General features: G+C 37.1%; 1 protein-coding gene across 35 annotated transcripts in view; it reads left to right on the plus strand.

Moving 5' to 3' along the window:
• The window catches only part of SOX6 (SRY-box transcription factor 6), a 784476-nt gene that overhangs the window by 715248 nt on the left and 45489 nt on the right, over positions 1-23739 (plus strand). For all 35 annotated transcript variants that reach the window (XM_050759333.1, XM_050759335.1, XM_050759331.1 and 32 more), the window contains one exon: positions 22032-22140. In XM_050759333.1, the coding sequence (XP_050615290.1) occupies positions 22032-22140 (109 nt within the window). The remainder of the gene's footprint in view (positions 1-22031; positions 22141-23739) is intronic.

Below are 23739 nucleotides of genomic sequence, written 5' to 3' on the forward strand. Positions count from 1 at the left end.
GTTCTGTAGGAGGAACTCCATTTGAAATTTCTTTAAATTGGCCTTGGTCTCTTTTGCACTCCTGCCCTTCCTTAGCTTAGAAGCTGTCCTGTTGTTGTGGAAACAGGGCTTTCCCAGTGGAAAGACAACCAGTATGCAGAGGAAGGATGTATCACAAGTATAGTGTCAGGTGACTTAATGCTATGTCACCCCACATAAAGAAATTAATTTCCGAAGAAGTCCCAACCTCCAAATTAAATCAGATCCATCTAGGTGGCCTTTAGAATCCACTTGTTGTAGTAAACATTTTTTAAATATCTGAGTTGCAGAACAAAATCAAAGCACATGTTGTCAGGAATTTTTTAGTTATTTTTAAACAGCACATTAAAGAAAATATATATAGTTATGATTATCATCAAAACAAATAGTAAGTTTGAAGTCATTTGATTGTGGGAAAAATTTTAAATATAAAATTGAGACTATTTAAGTGACAAATATATTTTTTAAAGTCTGCTACATTTAAAGTTGGGTTCAGTTTAAAATGCAACTTTAGAATGGCTGAGTAGATTCTAAACTGTTTTCCTAAGTTTTCACAAAGCTCCTCAAGACAGTACAAGCTGCCTCCTAAGTCTAACAAAGAATCTGTCTAAATTCTGATTTTTAGATTCCTCAGAGAAGCACAAGTGATGACTTGAAAACACACTATGTTGTTTTACTGTGTGCATGCCTTTAGGAAACTGGGTCCACCTGGATTTTTCTGAGCTGGGAGGAGTGTGCTCTGCTTAAAAGCTATCTGAACCTTCTGCAGACTTTGGCATTCCATTTCTTGGATGTTGGTTTTGGTATATCCTGAAGATTTTCCTCAGAGATCTTTGCCCTTGGGAATTAGGGATCTAATGTGTGCTCTGTCCAAAAATCTCTTAATCTATTTCTATTCTTACAGAATCATAACTTGCCCACATTACCTCTAGTCCAGTGATGACAGATCTTTTCCCTTTAGAGATATGAAATATGAACTTCTTTGTTTTTATAGTAGTATAGTAAAAATTCATATATTCAGCACTCTCAACAGAAAGACCATTAGTCAGCACTTCTTCATCACACTATAAGAAGAGTTGAATCAGAGCTAAAAGAGCCCTTAGAGATCATTTAGTACAGCCCCTCATTTTATAGATGAAGAAACAGAGAAGTGAAGTGATTGCCCAAATCCAGCCACAGGGTGTTACTGTGACTGGGACCAGTCCCTTGTCTCTCTGGCGCTCAGTCCTGTGTGCTTTGCAGATTCTGCTCTAATGTTCACAGTCCTAAGATGCTTATAGTGGTGACTCTAAGGCATCATATGGTCTCAAAGTGCTAAATTCAGTCTTAGTGCAGCTTATGTTGTTCTATACTATCATCCTTGCTTATAGTGATACCGAGTATGGAATATATTGTATATGATAGCTTCACTAAACAGAGTGTAGGTTAAATAGAACATTACACTTCCTAGACATGCCTGGCACATAGTAGGCATTCAGTATAATATTAATTGATTTAAGTTGATGCCAGTAACACAATTTTCTATAACTACATTTTGTATAAATGTTTAGTTCCCTAAAGATCAATTTTTAAAAATAGATTTCATTAAGTGTTCTTAGTAATAGATGAGGTGAATAATACTTTAACTTTTTCTTTTCCTAAGAGGCTTTCTTTGCTTGTGGCAGTTTTAAGAACGTAATAATAACAATCACTAAAATGTCAGTGTTTTAAATTGTTTGCAAAGCATTTTCACACATTTATTAATTAAAGTTAATTCTAGAAAACATCCTAAGAAGTGGAATTTTTATTATTCCTCTTCTACAGGTGAGTATGAGGTTCAAAGAGCTCAAATCATTTGCCTACATTCACAGAGGTAATATTAAACTTGAGAGACTTCAAAGTTTTTTGTTTTGAATCCCATATTCTGTCTGCAATGACAGACGGACTTCACCTCCTTCCCCCAAACCTATCCCTGCTCTTGTGTCCTGATGTGCCTTGAAAAGAAGGTCACAGAAGGTCACACATTATATATGGCTGTACATGAGTTTGTGTGTGCATGTGACTGCACTATGTGTATAACTCTGTGAGTGTTCATGTGAGTGAACTCTGAATGTTCATGTCTTTCTCATTGTGGGTATAAATCTATATGTGAGTCTGTCTCTGTGTCTGTTCCTTGTCTGTGTATGTACATTTATGTGTGCCTGTTTTTCCATAGGTCTGTTTATATCTATAGCAGTGCTGTGTGTCTGTCTGACTATGCATCTATAATGTGTCTCTGTATTTGTCAGTATCTCTTTGTGTCTGTGTGTCTATCTCAGTGTGCACCTGTCTGCATTCGTACGTCTGTAGGTATGTCTGAGTCCATGTCTATGTCTGTCTCTGAATCTGTATGTCTGTCTGTGTCAGTTGACCTGGGCGTATATGTGAGACGGTCTGTATGACAGTGTATGTGTGTTGTCTGTATAAGTCTTCATGTATGTGTTCTGCCTTCTCTTTATGGTGTTGGGTATTACTATACTTGATTATTTTCATTTTCAGCTGGTTGGCCTAGGGCTGTGAATAGAGAGTGTATGGGAAAACTTTGCACATGGATGTACTTTATATATTCTTTACATCGCTAGTTCCCTCTCAGCATTGTCTTAAATCTGGTTGTCAAAAATGTGCCATTGGGAGCAGTCTGACAGAAGTTTACTTTTAGCTAAGATCCAGTTTGCAATCTTTGACATTTGCAACTAAGATTAGAATTTCCCAAAGTGCTGTCCTCCCACTATGGATGGAAATGCTTGATTTTATTTTTAGTGCAACCCTGATTTGCCCTTTATATCTTTTTATAAATAATGTCAACAGCATTGGTTCTGAAATAACACAAAGGGTGTCTTGTAAAATGCATTACGCAATGGCCTTAGTTCTCATATCTTCTGGGCTGTGGCAGTCCTCTGTAGTTCTCAACAAAGGAGATCATTTAAATTGTTATCTTCCCATATTGAGAGTCAATATATTTTTTTAAGAAGAGAAACCATAAATTTGGGGTCCTCTTGCCTATGTTGAGATTAAAATATCAGCATTTAAATTAATACCCATTTTCTTATCTGTAAAATGGGGGCAAGAAGACAAACCTCATCTCTAGTTCAAAGAAACATTTTAGTGAGCTCTTATATTTACAAAATCGCATTGGTTTCTCAAGTCCTTTCTATTCTTCTAAGAACATGAGTTCTCTGATTCTTTTAAATTTTTTTTTTTTTTTTTTTTTTTTTTTTTTGAGACAGAGCTTCACTCTTGTTGCCCAGGCTAAAGTGCAATGGCATGGTCTCGGCTCACCACAACCTCCACCTCCTGGGTTCAAGCGATTCTCCTGTCTCAGCCTCCCCAGTAGTTGGGATTACTGGCACCTGCCACCACCCTTGGCTAATTTTTTGTATCTTTAGTAGAGATGGGATTTCACCATATTGGCTGGTCTCAAACTCCTGACCTCAGGTAATGCACCTGCCTCAGCCTCCTAAATTGCTGGGATTACAGGCATGAGCACCTGACCGAGTTTTCTGATCTTAATAACACTCCTTCAAGGGAGGTTGGCAGCAAGTTTAGCCTTTCTGATTCTAGACCACCAATTTGATTGCCATGAAATGATTTCTCCAGGTCTAGGCAAACATCAGGAATGAAACAAAGAACAGGAGCCTTTGAAATCAGTCATGTCTAAATCCAAATCTCAGCTTCTCAGCCTAATTAATGATCAACAACATGTGTATTACTAGGTATGCCACCTAGGGCCTATTGCTTACTTTTCTGAGTCTACGTTTACTCACTTGGAAGGTGGAAATGACGAATATAATGTATAAGCTTGTGGAAAATATTAAATAAGATAATATATGTGAAGTAAGGTAGATGCAAATAAATATTCTTCTGGTTCCCTTATTGTTGTTTGCAGCCACATGACATCACAGGGTGTTAGGTAGGAAGTGCTGACCATTTGATGTATGGGTTCAGGTGTTAGGTGCTAGGGATTCAGGTAAATATCGACTGGTCTCTTTCTGACCTACAGGAGACTGTAGTCTGGTAGTCTGATTTGGAAGATAAGACAGATCCATAAAAGGGAACCAGACAATAGAGGGTCTATGTGCCTAACGAGTGAAATGTGTTGTAAGGCTAATTAAGCTAATGAAGATAAAAGGAGGCTGTCCTGATCAATCCCTGGGTGGAAAAAAGGTTCTGTAGTAGAGGAGAGACTTGAAATGCCCTCAAAGGAAGGACAGGCAGGCTAGAGTACATAGGGAGGAGTGTCTAGGCAGGGTCCTGGCATGAGTATGGATGGGGCATGTGTCTCTGCATATGGGGAATAATGGCCGGAGGACGGCTCAATCAGGAGAGAAGTGGACTCTGAGTTAGAGAGCGGCAGGATTCAGATGATGGAAACCTTGAATGCCTGGCTAAGAAAGTAAACCCAGAGGCTGTATGTATGATTGTATGTGTGTGAGAAAGAAAGAGAGAGAATAAAGAATAATGATGGTAGTGGTGGCTGAGGTAAATGGAGTGTATTTCTCCACATAGATAAACTTGGAGACAGTCAACCTGTTACACAATTATAGAAGCAACTAATAAGTTGCTCCCACTCTTCTCTGTGGGAGAAACCTCAGGATGATATAGGATTGTAAATCTACATGAAAATGTGAAATAATTAACATAATTATAGGCATTTTTGACTGATGAATTTTTTTTATATAAAACTCACATTTGGTGTTCAGAGAAATCCTGTGAGGTAAAGATTATTGGTATCTCTTATTAGCCCCCATTATAGACTAACAAATCGAACAAAACCCTGAAAATTCATGCAGGTAACTCTAGGTTCAAATACCAGCTCTTCTCTATATAAATTATATACTTTTTACTGCACCACATTGTTACCATTATTGGTAACTTGAAGGAAGAGCCCATGTCTTACACTTTGCTCTTCCCCTAACACTGAGCCTAAAATGCTCATTGATTGTGTGCTTGTGACTAGAGCCCAGACTTTGGAAGAAGTAGTTCCTCTTATGGAGATGAAAATTTATTTTCATCTGCCTGCCCTTTTGAATGTGTCTGGCCTTCCTCAGACAGAGGAAATTCATATTATAGGAGGGTTGCCTCTTAAAAGGCCCCAGAATACTAAAGTCTCTTTCACTGTCTCAAGTTGCTGGGCTCACTGCCACTTCCTCATCTGTCTTCTATTCTGGAGGTTGTGGATGCATCGCCCTCAGTCCACACTTCTTTGTCTCTGCCTCCTGGTATGTGTGAGAATAGATTTCTCTCCTTTCCTTTCTCCCTCCCTAACCTCCTTCCTACCCTCTCTCTCCATTCCTGCTCCTCCATTGCCCTTCCCTGTTCCCCTTCTTCCTCTTATTTTTCTACCCTCCCTCTCTCCTTGCTTCATTTCTCACTGCAATCTTAACAGCCTACTGCAGTTAGGGTGCAGTCTCTGACCACTGATGATTTTTCTGCAAGTTCTTATAGTTACAGGAGGCAGCTGCTGCCTCTGCATTCTTCTATGTCAGGGCTCTAGTGTGTAATACCTGCATATCTACCTACCCTGCTCCTGTGTCCTTGGTAGCAGCACAGTTAACAGGAGCTCTTGAGTGTGCATCTTCAATGATAAGTCCTCTAAAGCTGCATAAGAATTAACCATATATGAAACAGTAGCACAGCCGAGGGGGGCTGAGAGACGAACAGTACACATTTATTCAGAATCGAATGCTGATTTCATTTATTTAAATGGCTATGCAGTGGAGTATTGGATTTGAATAGCTTCCGAAGGTTAAATTTATAAAATAAATACCAACTTGCAAAGCTTTGGAAGCCAACATGGATGCTGATCTTCCTGATTTCATGTACCTAAAACTGAGTAAAGTTTAACAAATTAAGCTATGTGAATCAGTAGAATTTAGTCTCGATGTTAAAGCTGGAGATCTGTCTTCTAGGCCTACATCTGACTATCTGTGTCATCTTGGGCAAGTCTCTAAATCTTACCAAGTCTCAGTATATTCTGTAAAATTAGGATGATTGTGCCTTACAAATGAGATAATATGCAGGAAAATACTTTACAATTTGTAAGATGCCAATGGCCACAAAGTCTGAGCATTGACCATATTTATTGTGTGAGGAGGAAGGGAACTGAGTCTGATTTCTGCCCAGAAGGGAAGCTTTATGCTGTGTGCCTCCTGGCCTCCTGTTTCATTGGAATGAGGTAGACTCAAAGCTGCCTTAGGCTGATAGCATAAATAAGTAGCATGTCATCACTTTTTTTTTCCATAAATAAAACAATTTTTGTTTATCATCTTTGTGGGTGTTGGTGGGAAGGAGAGGATGTAGAAAGGAAGTGAAGTCTATTTCAAGCAAATCAGGTCGGTTGTACCAAATATCTCTGGCTGAAAGAATTAGCTGAGGACTGAGGATTAGCTAAATGTAGATGGATTTACTGATCAGCACGATACGATGAGATCAAAACACTGTGAGTTAGTGAATTTCATGTGGTTTTGTACAAACTGGTTTTCCAGAATCATTTCCTCAAGTTTGTACAATTTTAAAAGGTAACATAATGAGATAGAAATTGTCTATAGTTGATATTTGAGGCAGTATTAAGTATTGATTTACCTTCAAATAGAAACCATACTAAAGAGGAGTAAAGTTTGCAGTCAAATCAACTTACGCAGAAGGCAAACTATGTAACTGTTTAGAACAATAGACAATGAATTTTTAGAATTTTGTATTATTTTTAATTGAAAAACTATAATTGTCAATGAATTTTAAAATAATTGAAAGTACAAGTATGAGTGCTGCAAACATATTAATCTTCAAGGGAAGACTAATATTTAAAACCTAAGAGTTCCTAAATAGATCATATTTACACTAAGACTTTATTTGGTTTAAGCGGTCTAATAATCCAGCCCTTCATGTCACGTTGCCAGTTAGAGAACACAAGGTACAACCTGAAGCCTTATATAAATGATATTTTAATATTCAGATCCTGAAGCAGTCGAGATGTTTGGCTCTCTACAAGCAATTTTTTTTGCTAATCCTTTGGTCATCACCTCAGTTATACAAAACTAAAATTTTGATCATAATGCAAATTCAAATATGAGTTTTATTTAATCAGTGAAAAGCAGATTTACTCCTTTCCTAGGTTATACACTTCTTTTTGTCAAATATATGCAGCAGAGTTAAATAAGAGCTATATTATAAAAACTTTTGTAGCTTTTATAATTGTTATACTCATGACCTTCTCTTAAGTTGTTAGTTGGTCTGAAAATGCCATTAAAAACTTTAGAGATTTAAAAACTGTTAATTATAACATTCACTTGGGAAGTTATTTGTTCTATGAATAACTGCCTTTTTCCTTGAGACCATTCAAATCCATTGTAGTTTATTGTCGTTAGACAATCTGGTTTTTTGTTTGTTTGTTTGTGTGTGTGTGTTTTTTTTTTTTTTTTTTTTTTTTTTTTTTTTTTATTGAGACAGAGTCTTGCTCTGTCACCCAGGCTAGAGTGCAGTGGCAAGATCTCTGCTCACTGTAACCTCTGCCTTCCATGTTCGAGTGATTCTCCTGCCTCAGCCTCCTGAGTACCTGAGATTACAGGAGCCCACCACCGCGTCTGGCTAATTTTTGTATGTTTAGTAGAGACGGGGGTTTCACCATCTTGGCCAGGCTGGTCTCGAACTCCTGACCTCGTGATTCACCCGCCTCAGCCTCCCAAAGTGCTGAGATAACAGGCATGAGCCACCGCGCCTGGACCTCATTAGACAATCTTTAGGACTGAAGGAACTATCTCTCTGTCTCACATCTTGCTCAGGCTAATTTTCCAAGTTTCTCCTTATCTGGGCAGGAGTGCTGTTATTCAAGCTGTAGGAATAAACATGTGCTTGTTTATTGAGCCCATGTCCTAGAGCCCTTGGAGTGTTTTTATTTCACTTAGAGATTTTAACCTGTGATCTAAGCATCATTTCTAATTCAGCAGCAAGGAGTGTTTACATTGAAGCACTTGCTTTTAGACCAGGAATTCAGAGTCCACATTTTAAAATACCTTACGATTTAGTTTTTGAGAAATAAAATTGGTGCAGTCTCTATCCTTGCTGGTATGATCTACAATGTGCTGCATTTCAGTTTCTAATTTCTGATTGTGAAGATGACAAGCCTTGTGTTTTCCTAATATAATGACAACAAACAAAAAGCTCTACCCAAAATATGCATTACACTGTAAATATTTCAAGTTTGTGCCAATTAAGGTCAGTTGTGAAGGACAGGTGATTTTTATTCTATTTACTTATTTATTTTCACTATTGTGGAAACAGTGGAAGGGAATAAAAGCACTCGCACCCATCCGCTCTGTTCTCTGGCTCTCTGATGACAAACGGCTGATATGTGGAGAGCACATACCTCATTTACATCACATGCATAATGTACTCTATCTGGGATATTAGCTTCTCGGTCTTGCAGTGTTGCCTAACACACACAGTGATGAGCACATTTTTTGAGACTGCAATAATCAGAGGAATGTAACAGTGATGTGGGAACCAGAGGAAATAACATGGAATAATAATGTACCCATCATTGTTCTGTTGTCATCCCTCCTAGCCAGTTTGGTTTCCCTTAGAGCCTAACAAATGCTTCATGAATTCAATGGAATAAAACATGGAACTGGGTGCAAAATTAATACATCTATTCCCGAGCTCCATATTCATAGAAAAAAGGAAAATATTGACTATATAGGGAACAGACTTGCCCTGAAAGCTTTGTGAATCTATGCATATGCTTATGTAATCTTCAAACAAGTTGTGCAGCCTTTTACAAATGCGTCTAGCCTCATTTAATCTCAAGTAAGTCTTTGGATACCACAAAGGAAAAAAAAGAAAAAAAGTCAGATGTAGGAAATAAAGTAAATCTTCAAAAATATGCAAAATATAAGTTCCCAATAAAATATTGTCTGCCACATTAATTAGCAGGCTGTGTACAAAATTTATTTTTAGCATGCTAACCTCTTCATGGTTTTTACACATTGACTCAAATAATGTCAGATATTGTTCAAGATTTTATCAAGAGTTCAGTCCTGCAAGTATTTTACAAAGTAGTTGCATGTTCCTGTTCTATAACTGCTTGCGGTGTTCCCAAATAAGTCTTACACATGAGTTCAATAAATAATTAGAAGCCCAGATGTTTGAAACAGATATAGCAGATACACTGTAGCTGTGTTTAAAATACAGCTCCTTTCCCTTTGTCCTCCCATCAACTTCACAGCATTGCACTCTGCCATTTTCAGTTGTCTTCTAATTAAACCTAGATGTGCGGCGAGCATGTACATGTTCCCACACGTGCCCCTCTCTCATATGCAGCACGTGGAGGCATCCTGTGTTATTGTTGCTGACTTGAGACATTCCAGCAAGGAATTCTACTTCTTCAAACTGAACCGTAACATTCTTTGTCCCTTAAGCTCACCTCCTGATAAGGAAATTGCTTATATTGAGACATGACTTACTACTTCACATAGCAAAGAACTAAAAATTGGGTTTAAATTCCTGTCTTGAACTGAGCCTGACTTATTTCTGTGTCCCTCTATAGTACGACTAAAGCAGGCTCTTGTTCCATGTTTGATAAATAAAGTAAAAAATATTAGGTATCAGTAAAAACTAAGAACATTCTTAAATTTGGTTTTAAAATATAGCTGCCTGATTTTCAGGACCTGAAAGAAATGTGAAGGAAATTTATTTTTATTTACTATACCTTTAGCTTATTAAATTTAACATTTTTGTTAATATATGCTTCTCCCTCCCTATGCAGTTTTTTATCTTATAACTAAAAATGATGATTTCTAACTTATATATCTTAGTTTTTCCCTCTTTGAATAATTATACTAATCCTGCAAATGCTGTGACATTATCAGAGAAAAGTTGTTTTTTTTTAAATTGTCTTTTTTAAGAGATAGGAGAGTATTATCGCTACATTTGGGAATTCTTAATTTGTATCTTATTTAGTCTGGTGTGCAATGTGACACCAGTTAATTGTATGTTATTTTGTGGTAACTACATGTTAACTCTGTTGGAAGTAATGGTAATTATACTGTAATTGATATCAGTTCTCCCACATCTTTGGAAAACCATACAATTAACACATATCCCCACAGTTGGACACTATCTTTTGTCTTTTGTAATGGTGCCATATTGGAGTACTGTTTTGAAAAGCGTTTCTAAATATTTTCTTCTTCTTTTAAACTTATTTTAAAAATTTCAATTTCACAATGCTTTTTTTTAATTTGTATGAAATGAAAACAGTTTCTAAATTTTAATTTTATTTAATCTTAAGAAAAGCTTCTTCCACAATGAGACATAGTCCTGGATTATTTTTATTTTTTATTTGAATACTCATTTGTGACATCATTTGACCTTATTTAGTGCTTCTTTTTTCCTAGAAGGAGGATAACAGTAGAATATACAAAATCTTGACATTAAGGAGTTAATCAGTTTTCTTCTGAAGAAAGTCCCTCTTCTTAGCAGCAGTCTTTGCATTTATGTTACTTTACTTGCAGACAAAAAGACATGTATTCTGGGCTAGTGCCACCATAATGACTCTCAAACTAGGGACACAGAGGAATCTTTAAGCCACATTCTGATGAAAATATGTTCCCTTTGATTTTCCCTGCATCCTTTCTTTGCCTTCCTTTGCCTTTGTGTCCCTTCCCTTCTCTTGCTTTTGACTATGGTGGCCACGGAATTTCAGAAGTAGCCAACAGATGCTTTTTGGCTAAGTGTGACCATGCTTTGGTAGGCTTGTTTGAAAAAAATGCATTGTTTTTAGTGCTTTTCTTGAGATGAATAATTCCTCAGAATTTTTTTAGGACATGGTAAAGTGATTTTATCAATGCGTGCTGCAGTGTAGATCTTAGAGAGAAAGAAAGTCAAATATCATAGAATCATCAGATTTCAGAACTGGAAGAAACCATGGAGATAAGTTAACTTAACTCCCTCATTTTGCAGATGAATCATGCAGGGACTAGCATAGTTTGTAGAGTAAGAGTAGCTCAGTGGAAGGAGCAGGAGACTGAGAGTCTGGAGCTGAGAGGCATGTTCTGGATCTGTCACCAGCCAGCTTCAGGACTGTGGTAAGTGTCCAGACCTCTTTGGTCCCATTGCTCTTTGAATGAAGAGGCCTTTACATTTCCTTCTGGTACTAAAACATTCTCATGCTCCCTATTTTTCTTTTTAAAATATATGTCATTTTTGCAGCATACATATTTTTTTAAATTATAGGAAAAGCTCTTGGGAATACAATATGCTTATATATCTCATAAATTAAAACAAATACAGGGTAGCAATACCTTACATTTTTCCACTTTTTGTGTTTATGTTTCTGAGGGAAAAATCTTCAAACTTATCAGTTTTCCAGCTAAAATTGAAATGGAAGCTATATTTCTGAAGAAAATATTTATTCTTGGTTCGTATAGCTTTGATGTTTTCAACTGGAATAAACTGCACCTGTGTTTCACAATATAATACTAAATAATACTAAAAAGTACACGTTATAAATTAAACAGGCACCTCAAATCAAGTACATAGATTTTGAACTAATAGAATTCCCAAGATACCTTTTTGGAAAAAGACATTTGCTTAGCTGGTCATTCATTTTATTGTGACACTCTTTGTTCATATGGTGCATGTTAGAATAACAGTATCTTGGTGGTGGTTTAGGTGGAGATAGAATTCTCCACTTTTTACACCATGTGTTCAGTTTTAATAAGAGTTTGTGTAATTTTACAGTGGGACTTTTTGTGAACTTTTACTGAAACAAATGGTTAATCAGAGAATATTCAGGAACAAATCCGCATCATGCCTCTGTACACGAATAAAAAGTGGAAACCACATATAAGTAGGAGTTAGGCTGCCACACAACTGGATTTACTTAAATCTGAACGCTTTATAACTCTACTTTGGAGTTGCAAACTTATAAATAACCTTGCAATTGGTTAAAACCATATTAAAACCATATGAATGAGAAAGAAAGCATTTGGTTAAAGGGGTTCAGTTAGCACTATAATCCTGATGAAACTAATTTAATTCAGTGGCTCCCAAGCCTGAAAGGGTCTCATATCTTCAGAGTTAATGCTACTGTATCATTTATCATCTGATGGTCAGTGACAAGAGTCTACATGTGTGTTACAGGAGATGTCTAGGATGCTGTCCTTGCCAGGGGTGTGGAGATAGAACTCGCTTAGTTTGGTGTACTCTTCAAATCCTGAGGGAAACTTGTCATACATCATTGGAGAATGTTTTTGAAAGGTCCATAAAACGTCTCCATAAGAAGCTCTTCAGACATTAGTTTATTTCAGCAGGCATGTGCTGCATGCTTCTCTGCTTGCAGCGCACAGTTCTTGCTGGGCATAGAGCAGGTCGTGAGACACTTTCCCTCCCTCGAAATGCTTATGGTCCAGTAGCATATATCAGCATTCTTAGAGTTTATCTCAACAGCTTATAGCAGTCTTTATTGATTCTGTTTCTTGTCTCAAGTATAAATCTTCCTGTTTTTGAAAACTTTTGTCAAGTACTTCCTTCCCTTTAAAGGATAACTTACTCTTTTGAAGAATCATAGATAAATATATAGATGGATGGGCAAGGCTGTCAACAGATAGAACTGCTACTAGATCCTAAAGACAGAAGTTTCTAGATACTTGTTTCTGAGGCTAATAGGACCTTATCTCTAAAATATGCTACTTTACTATTTGATAATTTTGGAAAGCAACTAGCACCTTTCATGGCATAAGAGGTAGAAGCCGCCATTGTATTAGTTGGCTAGGGTTGCCATAATAAACTACCAGAGACTGCAGACTTAAACCACAGAAATTCATTTTCTCACAGTACTGGAGGCTGGAAGTCCAAGATCAAGGTGTTAGCAGATTCATTTCTTCTGAGGCCTCTCTCTTTGGCTTGTAGCTAGAGGCTGTCTTGATGTGTCCTCACATGCTCTTTCCTCTGTGTGCACACATTTCTCGTGTCCTTTTTTGTGTCCAGATGTACCCTTCATACAAGTACACCAGTCGAGTTGGATTAGGACCCACCATTAGAACCTCATTTTAACTTAACCACTGCTTTAAAGGCCCCATCTCCAAATACAGTCACATTCTGAGGTACTAGGGGTACCTATGAATTATGGGGAAACACAATTCAGCCCCTAACAACCATCTTTACTCAGCTTGGATATTTCCAAATCTTGTGACGTTATCTCATTGTGATTACAGTGCCTAAGGTTCTCCCTTGACCAATGTCTTTGTTTGCTTGGCTTTACCAGGATTATCTTCCCTAGGAATGCTCTTGTTTCTCAGGAGGAATTAAACTGAAATTAATATAATTCTGTTGTAACAGTTTATTCTATTGCCCTTTCATGAGAGATTGGCCTTTTTAATTAATTCAAAGAATGAGTTGCTAATGGTGAATTGCTAAGCAATGTAAGAGATGTGTCAGGATATTTTTTGTGGAGATGGTTCAGATTTTAGGGAAAATTCTTCTTGGAGAGCCCTTTCTAGTAATAATAATAAGGCAGATTTTCTGTATCACAGCTCTGGGCCAACCCTGACCAGGAGATCACTCTGTTGTTTAACTGACTTACACACCTTCCTTTGTATTTATCTGTCTTTAGTTATTTATATTTCACTGCTCTAAATAGGATCTGAAAATAGCTGTATTTTATTTAAAAGTAAAATTAAAATGAAAGAAGAAAGAGAAGCAATTTTACCAACATTACCAAGATTTAACAACCAGAGAGCCTAGTATGTGCAACATTGTGGGAGGTACTTATGTTATAGAGATAATAAGACATGGATACTGTACCTTGAGGAGCAAGTTGAGGAGACCTGTAAACAGACATAGAAACCAATAATTGCAATATATTTTTCTATAAATGTGGTGACGAAACAAAAGATGGGGTGTTAGAGGAAAGGGGATGATAGATTCTTCCCAGGGCTGGTGGAAGTAAGTCAACAAAGGATTTTGTACAGAGCAGATGTTTTAATTAGGCTTAGAAAGGACTAATGATGATGTCATCTGGAAGGGAAGACATCATAATTAGAAAGAAAAAGTGGTATTCAGAAATATATAGGGTTATGGAATATCATAGCTAGTTCAGGGAGCTCCAAAAAATTCCATTTTATTGTAACAGAGAGTATAAACTAGAGTGAATAAGACATGAAGCTGATGAGGGAGCAGGAGCCAGATCACAAAAAGACATACATACTTTGCAGAGAAGTTTGGTTCTTACCATACAAGTGAAGGAAGACTTGAGTGCTTAAAAGTAGTGAATAATTATCCAGCTCCTACATGGTTACTAAAGTTGAGATTTAAATTTACTTCTGAGTTACTTAGCATCCAAGATAAAATGGAAAGCATTGGCTGGGCGCAGTGGCTCACGCCTGTAATCCCAGCACTTTGGGAGGCTGAGGCAGGCAGATAACCTGAGGTCAGGAGTTCAAGACCAGTCTGGCCAACATGGTGAAACCCCGACTCTGCTAAAAATACAAAAAAATTAGCCAGGTGTAGTGGTGTGCACCTGTAACCCCAGCTACTTGGGAGGCTGAGGTAGGAGAATCGCTTGAACCTGGGAGGCAGAGGTTGCAGTGAGGCAAAATCATGCCACTGCACTCCAGCCTGGGCAATAGAGTGAGACTCTGTAGATAGAAAGAAGGAAGGAAGGAAGGAAGGAAGGAAGGAAGGAAGGAAGGAAGGAAGGAAGGAAGGAAGGAAGGAAGGGAGGGAGGGAGGGAGGGAGGGAGGGAGGGAGGGAGGGAAAGCAAAACATCTTTGGTTATGTATTGTTCTATTGTTGATATAGGAGAAAGGATATTGACCTTTGGATAAGGACACTGTCTTCACTGTTGTTTAGTTTTGAGATACTTAGCAAACACTAAATAATATCTTTAACAGAAGTGGATATTTTATAAGTTGCTGTATTTTTGCAAAGCACTCACATGTATAATCTCTCATTTAATCATTAAGCCCTTACAGCATGAGCATTGTCTATTCCATTTCACAAATATGGGAACAGGCTCAGAGAGAACACATGGTAATTGTAGAGTTATTATTCAAAATTCACCTCAGTACAAATACCTATCTAAATTTTGATTAAATGACTTAACCCATATAAAAATTAGTTTTGAACCTCACCTTCTTCTGGTTGATAACAATAGTATTTTCTTTGTAGTATTGGTATGAGATTAAAGGAAGTACTCAATGGAAAGGGCTCTGCACATTGTAGATGATCAGTGTGTGGCATTCTTCCCTGCTTCTACACCAATAGATCTATTTATGCTGTGATGGCAAACACAATTGGAAAACAGCAGTTAGTCCTTAACTAATTCTTAAGTGCTAGCAAAATTTTGATGTTAAAAATGTATGAGAAGCTAGACAAATTAATAGTTTTAGCTGAAAAAGTATTATTTAAAAAAGAGGTTCAATAATGAACCTCATTTCATCCAGCCAAAGTCTATATTATCATGATTACTTACTCTAGAAGCATCACAATGTCACTAGGAAAGTAAGTCCAATGCCTCTAAAATAATTCCCTCAAAATATAATCACCTTTTGGACGTGTGGTTGCTTTCCAGTGTAAAGCCTACATTTTTGACCATTCATTAAATTACTAAATGCATAATAAAGGATATAAAATGAAGTATAACAAAATGATAGTGTTTGTTAAGTCAAAAAGGAAACCACATGTGTGGTGAAGTGATGTTTCTGGAGAATCACAGCATGGCAAGATATGTATAGAACAAGGAATTAAAGAAAGTCGTTCAGAGTAAGAGACAGAATATCTCTTAGCATTATACTTAGCATTGCCTTGCTTTCAAAACAAAACAGAACCTTTTATTTTGAAATGTGTACTGCTTTTTAAGCCAAGTGTTTATGATATGTAGTATCTTCTTTTGCCAGAGTTTTGCAAAGACTTTGCAAAGGTGGATTGTATTAATCTGCAAAAATTCCAAGTCATACTCAAAATCTCTTTTTCGCATGAAATTATATAATCAAATTGCATTTTTCTATTGTGCTCTTCTAAGATTACTTATTTACCTCTTTTATAAAATATTTAAGGTATTTTCTGAATTTCCTTGTTTTGATTATTATTGCCCTCTTAGATACTTGTACAGCATGTTTTTTATTTATGTGGCTAGATTAGTTATGTGGCCTTATATAAACGTGCAAGAATTTATGGACACTAATACTAAATGCTCTGTAAGATATATAGAAAAGGTCTAAGATACAATCTCTGGCTTGAAAAATCTTTTGATGTTGTCGAGGGAGACTTGGTGGTATGCATGAACCAAAAATCCAATTCTTTAACATAGTACGTAACTAGGGGCTAATTATGTAGGCAAAACTAAGACTTTTCGTATATCAGAGGGTAGGTAGATCAGAGAGTTTACAGAGTTCATGGAAAACTTGAGTTTTTCCATATGAATAGGATTTGGCAAAGAAGAAGCAAGAAGGAAGGATGATCGTGGTATTATTATTGGAAGGCAAGTCACTGCCCACCCCAACCAGAGGATATGTGACAGGAGAACTGTAGGAAATTGAGTTTAAAAAGGTGTTTGGGGAGCAGTGTATGAAAGATCTTGAAAACCATGTAGAGGAGCTTGGAGGAAATGCAATAGACATGAGAAGCCATGGAAGGTTTTGAATCAGAGACATGAAGTAGAACTCTGTGAAGAGTGTGAGTCGAAGGACTGGGGAGGACAGTGCCAAGGATCAGGCAGATCAGAAAGGAGGCTGCAGCAGTGAGCTAGGTGTGTGGGCATGAAGACATGTGCTGGGGTAGTTAGTGATGGCAGGATGACATTGAGAAAGGGACAAGGGCAATAGGCTATGTGGAAGAAAAATCAGCAATCCTGGATGATCGCCTGGACAGAGAAGGGCAAGAAAAGCAGTGAGACAAATCACACTGACTCCTCTGCACTGATGTGAATACAGGAAAGGAGGGGAAGCTGGGTAAAGAGAAAGCTGCTTTTGCTGGGGAATCTTTACTTTCAGTTTAGGAAAGAGTTTTGGAAATACATCAAAATACAAAATGGAAATCAAACGTTCATAAAAATGGAAGCTAAGAGCTAGGATGAAAATGACAAGACTTATTTAGCTTACACTCAATAACCTAGACATAGCTGAAACTCTGAGGATAAGATATTATCTCAGAATATTGTCATGGCCTTAGAGAACTTATATTCATAATACATATATTTGTTATTTTTCTTAGAAAATTCTGCTTTAGGAATACACACAAAACATGATTAGTGGGGCTGTATTAACCTTCCCTGCAAAATTCCTTATCATTACACATTTGAAAGATTTTTAAGTCTTTAATATTTAAATATGTATTTTAGGATGCAACAACAAAATCCTTATTTACCTAAGAAAGAATCATACCAGAATGCCCATGTAGAAATTAGGTGTTTCTAAATCCATAATTATATGAGCATAGAATTTATTTACTGTTCTATATATACATAAATAGAATATTTGGCAATTAGTTAATAACACACATTTAGGTTTATTTAAGAGAGTCAATGTAGAGAGTATCATAATTATCATGCATTTTACACATAAAAATAACATGAGATAATCATTTTTTACCTGTTTTAACTATGCTATAGGTAATGGCCCATTAGTTGTATGTTCCATGGCTGCCGTGAATGATCCCCCATATTCAGACACCCCTTAGAAATGAGCTTTTGAATAAAGGTTGGTAAAGTACCTCTCATTCAGACCATTGGAATGAAATATACCACATCATTGACCAGACATGTGTACTTAAATGAAATATATTTGTTTGTAAAGCAGCAAACAAAAAACCCCTCTCAGTGTGTGCCATTTTCCACTTCAGTTTGTGGCAAAGAGGACCATGTTGAAATAATTTGAGGCCTGGTACATGCTGGTCAGTCTTGGTAATGCAGAAGGGAGGGACCCAGCACATCATTATATTTCACATGTTGTTTTTCAGGAGATAGCTGCAATCAGTCACTTCGCATATGGTTTGAAAAAGACTTGTCTCTCTGGCAAGCAAACTGTTATTTAAGTACACAATCCACTCTACTACTGAAACAGTTTTGCCAAACTTATCCAAGTATTCTCACATGCTTAAAGATGGTATAAATATCATTTATTGCTAGCAGTTTTCTTCAGACTATATGGAATGTCTTCCTGCTGCCTGATCTAAGTGTCCCAGTTTACATTATGGCCTTTACTGCCTCTGTTTGATGGAGTGATCAGTAAAAATTTAATGACACTATAAAATAATAAAAATGTCATTAATTTACCACGGATCTTGGATGCAGTGGTTGTAAAGTTACATTAATAAACAGAATATTTTTTACAACAAAAAGCATTGTTACGTGGGAACGTATAAATAACACACATAAATTTAAGAGCAATTTTACTGTTAGCACACACATTATTATGGAATAGCCAATAAGTGTATAAAACATAGTATATAAAATTTTATTAAAATATACTGTGCACATCAAAAATTCAGCTTTTATCTAAGTGCAAAGAAAAGCCATTATTGTGTGCTTGCTGTTTCATTGCTGTTCTTTCCCCAGATCACAATTTTACATTTGATGCCAGTAAGAGGAAGTTGATTTTTTTCCTAGATGAAAACAAACCTCTGTTCTTTTAGTTACCCCAAATTCATCCTCTCTCTCCACCCATGCAAAGACAAAATTGATCAATCTTGCCATGGTAGGGAGGGAAAAGTTGCTAATTTAATGCAAAGTTAAAAATAATGCCCGAAGAGTTGAATGGTTTGTTCAGTGACTCTGGAAATAAGGGATAATAATGCAGCAGTCTATCTGTCATCAGTGAGGCTGCCCCGTCATTGACTCTGATAATATATGAAGATGATGGATGCTACTGGCTTGTGACTTGTAACATTTAACATTCATCAGCTCCCACTAAAGGGGGCTTTATCATTTAAATATCTTTATTTAATATGCAACATCTACTTCATACATCATAATTTCAAAGCACTTAGAGAGCCAACAGTCCTACAACACAGCAGAGCTGACTTTAATTTTTTTTCAATAACTTTTATGTTGCCTGCCTGTTTGTGACTGACAATGCATAAGTAAGTGTCTGATCACATTGCTGCATGTAAAATCCACTGTCAACATGAAGATGGGGCAATTTTCCTGGAAGGGGTGGGATTAAATTAGCATTGAGGTATGTTGCTTATATCTCCAACATATCTTACTTGGGAGCTATGTACATGGTGAGAGCTAGTTCAAGTGTGTGGAAATTTGGACTTAAGAACTTGCCACCTACAGTCTATATTTGTTCCATATAGGGGCATGCTCATGGGTACTTAATGGCAGAAGTTTAAGCTTATTGGAACCAAAGTATCTTTATACTTCTCTCTGTGCCCACATCCACATCCTGTATTTACTAGGCTCATGTTCAACCTCACTGGTAAAATCTTTGCTTAGCTCAGCTGCCCAGACGTAACTTGTAGACATCAGGCCCTCTTATCTTATGGTTATGTGGCTGGCAAATAAATATTCTGAGCTATTCTTTGAAGAAAAGAAGGAAATCTTCTGGGAGACTAGGTGGAAATTTATATGAAAGGGCATGGCTTTGCAGGGTCCTTCTTTAATCTCAAACACAAGTGCTTAATATTACCAAATCTAAAATGCAACCCACTGCCCAAAACAATTTCTATCATTGATTTATTTTCTTCCTATTTAACAAGTGTTTCATGGGATATTCTTCCTTGACTTCTACTCTGTCAAAATATTGACATTTTAAAGGGAAAGTATCTCTGCAGATTTTTTTTTCAATGAAGTCAGAAAAATGTATGACTTCAAAGACACTGTGAATGTGTTGTTGAATGTTCTGAATGTTTTTTGTTATGATTAAAAACAAGCTGATACTACTGAATTGTGAGTGCACTTCATTTTTTATAAAAGAAAAGATATTATCATCATGTAAGCTTTGTTGTCTTAGGATTTTACAAACCATGGCATGTAATTTTCCCTCTTCTCCTTCCTTGTCAAAATATTGATATTCTTTCAGGAACTTTATTTTATTTTATTTTTTTACTGAGAATATTTTCCAGTAAAATCAAAGAGAATGAGTGACTAGAAAGATACTTGAAATATGCATATTGATAGATAGCACGGTCTGTTGATTTTCAGAGAAAGTTGTTTTTCCCCCTATGAAAATACAGTTAAAGGTTGTTCTTCCAAGAAGATTGCAGGTGTCACATCAAAACTCCTTTTGCATTTAACATAGGAAAAGCATTCACATGCAAATATTTGAAATGCGAAACAATGTGATAAAACAAAGGTTGAATATTTTGCTTTCCCTGGTACTACTCATCTCCACTTTAATTCTTTTTCTTTACATCGTGACAACCAAAGTGCTACTCAAAAATAGAAATTGGCTGATTAAAAGCAGCTGTCCTTTCCCTGACTGTGTGTGAAGCTCCCACAAGGCTTATAGTTGCTTTTTGTTGTGTCCTGCATCTGGGTTAATTTGTTCTTGTGCACCAGTGTTTTCACATAAGAAGATATTAGGGAACCGCACTTAATTTGGTTTTTATTTTCATTCCGTTTTTTATAAGTGTCATATATCAGAGGTTTCCCCACATACTGCTATTTAAACTAGTGAGTATATTACCCAGTTAGGGAAATTCGTGATTGTAATTTTTGTTGCAAATCTTTCATAGAAATGGCGTAGATTAAAGCAAGGTTTATGCTGTGTTTTCTTCCAACACAGATTTCAACATATTCCATGATGAAGGGGAACTGGAAGACTTCCTGCACAATTTGACTGATGGGAATTAATTATAGAAATATAATGATATTCAAAAATAATCATATTAGAAAGCACAAATGTAGTCAGGCTGTACAAATGAGGCACAGCCTCTATCAAGTAATTGTATGTTTGCTCTTTAAGAATATTTCCAAGTTTCTAAACATCTTACAGAAGAGAACACTCAGAGTGTTTCCATCTAATGCCGAACATGCTCAGTACAGAACTAGGTCATTGAACAATAGACTGAACAGCAATCAGCACTCTACTGCTGCATAATGCATTAAGTATAACATGCAGAAACCATTCCCGGAGCTGGAAGCTGCTATTTCATGTCTGTAAATTCAAGCTGACATGACATTTAATATTGTTTCATAGCAATGAACAACAAGGTTTCATTCATTCATAAGCACAACACAAAGCCAAGTTTGAGTCAGGAGAGTAGTAAGGAGATGAGAGGGGGACATGCGCTGTGTTTCTGCAGACAAGAACACCATATTAATGATGGTCAATGTGCTCCTCTGCTACTGATCCGGAGAGCTGCAGAGGGAGTGTTCACTATGATGCTTCAGACTCCTACTCCTAGAAGAACTGGTGAACAAGTAAAACAGCTCTGGGTTTCCCTCCTAAAGCAGCAGGGGTATTTAACTTTGCTGGCACCGTGGCTGGCTAGGAGTGATGTCCTCCTTTTTAGTTCCCAGAAAATCACTGTTGAAATTCTGAGACAAAATAGTAGTATCAATCGTTATCTGGTTGGCCTGCTTTGAAATACTTGTTTTTGAAATCCTTGTGCATAAAATTCTTATTTGTATTTCCCCAGGAATGCCAATGTAAACTATGATCTCTAAATGAGAAAATTCCTCTCCCATTAAATTTAGCCATTTATTTCAATAGGAACTGCTCTTTCAGGTTTTTGCATTGTTGGCTCAACCCTCTCTATTGCGTTCTTTTTAGATTACTGGAGCAAATCCAACAGAGCGAAGATATGCACAGAAGCTCTGGCAGGTTCCCTGTCACAGGTTTCCTTTCCCTACAGATACTGTGGTCTAGATGCTGTAAGGGCTGTCCGTGTCACAAACAGCTTTCAACGGAATCTTCCTGAAAGATTTTCAGAGTCCATGTTGGTCAGAAATGATATTTTTGAATTCACCTTTTGCCCATTAAGTAAGATAGAAACTGGAAGGAAATGGTGGCTGTTTTGGAAACTAGAATAAACCTCTGATTATTTGTTCCTCTAGGAAAGAACGCGCTTTGAGAATCTGGGACCCCAGTTAACGGGAAAGTCAAATGAAGATGGAAAACTGGGCCCAGGTGTCATCGACCTTACTCGGCCAGAAGATGCAGAGGGTGAGTGGCTTTTCTCTAGCTCTTTTCTGCTGCTCCATGTGTTTCCAAAGGTGTGTCTGAGCTAGATATAGGATCTTTATAGTTTTTCATAGGAGTCATCAGCTAGATTTCTTAGGCAAAGCAAAGGAAATATTACTATTTAACTACGTATGTTACGTTGTGCATTATAGTAGAAGACTTTAAGAAGCAGCTAGATCTTACATTACTGAATACTTAGCAATCCAAGTACTTCAAGTTACCATCAAAGTTTTAAAATGAAAGGATCCTCTACATTTCAATGAACAGCAGAATTCTGTGTTTCATCCATCTCACTGCATTTGCATTTAAAAAGGGAAAATATACAAAGGAGGACTTTTAAACATTATTTTATCTTTCATTGACAAGTAATAATTGTATACATTTATGGGGCATAAAGTGATTTTGATACATGTATACATTGTGGAATGATCAAATCAGAGTATTTAGCATATCCAAATCAAGTGATTCCCAGGTACAATCAAACCATTTTGGGGATTAAATGATAGTTTGCAGCAGTTTTAGCATAAACTTAATAATTGCTTGGGGAAGGCCCAGTCTGTACCTATGCAGTAACCATTACTAACGTCTTTCAGAAGTCTGGGTAGAAAGACCAGCCTTCCTCTCAGAATATTTACCCACACCAATATCAATGCCTGTTCACTTCTCTTCCCTTTTTGTTTGTTTGTTTTAAATGCACAGCAGCACATCAGCAGAAATTGCTCCCCAGAGTCTGGGTACAATTTATGGGTTAGGTCAGCACTTCAGTAGTAATGTTGCCTGGTTATTTACTGTGTCATCACAGAGTAGAGACTGGTTTTCCTGTTAGCTGTTCCTTTGGCAGAATCTGTCCCACCAGTCAGGGAAGATTAATTTGTTCTCTTCAGAGTAACATGATACTTCAGCCATCTCAGGTCCCAGCTAAAGTCCTTCTTTAGCTTAAGGGGAAGAATCTCACTAGTATCCCTTTAACTGGCAGGGTTTCTTCCAGGACCCTAATCCCTTGAAAACACATGAAGACACTTCATAGCAGCATCTAAACTGGGCATGGCTTCTAGTGAGAGCCTGGGGCCATCCCAGGCAGCCCAGAAATCCCTGGAATGAGGACTCAGAGATGAGTAGTATTAGACATTAGGAAGCCCTTCAGAAAGTTTTCAGAATGATAATTTTTCATACTAGTAGGAAAGACTAATGTTTGATGATAGTTTGGGAGACAAGGTGTTAAAATAAATTCTGATTAGGATGTGTATGTGTATATGGGAGTAAAGAGGGAGGGAGGGAGGGGAAGAGAAGAGAAAGAAAAGAAAGGAACAAGGAAGAGGGAAGATAGGTAGGAAGGGAGGCATAAAGAGGACTCAAAATATGCTTGCTGTCTTCCTTGAAGAATGTCTATCAACAGCCCGATATTTTCATAGGCACTTAAAAGTGCAGGTTTTCCACTGATAAGGGTTGAGGTTCCTCTACCTAGGAAGCCAGGAAGTCCAAATGATGTTACTTGCACAGTTAACCATCTGACTGCAACACAGAAATTGTGGCTGATCTAAAAGCCTGTGTGGAAGCACTTCAGGTCTGGCCCATCTCAGT

Source organism: Macaca thibetana, chromosome 14 (genome assembly GCF_024542745.1).
Source record: "Macaca thibetana thibetana isolate TM-01 chromosome 14, ASM2454274v1, whole genome shotgun sequence".
Classification (NCBI taxonomy): Eukaryota; Metazoa; Chordata; class Mammalia; order Primates; family Cercopithecidae; genus Macaca; species Macaca thibetana.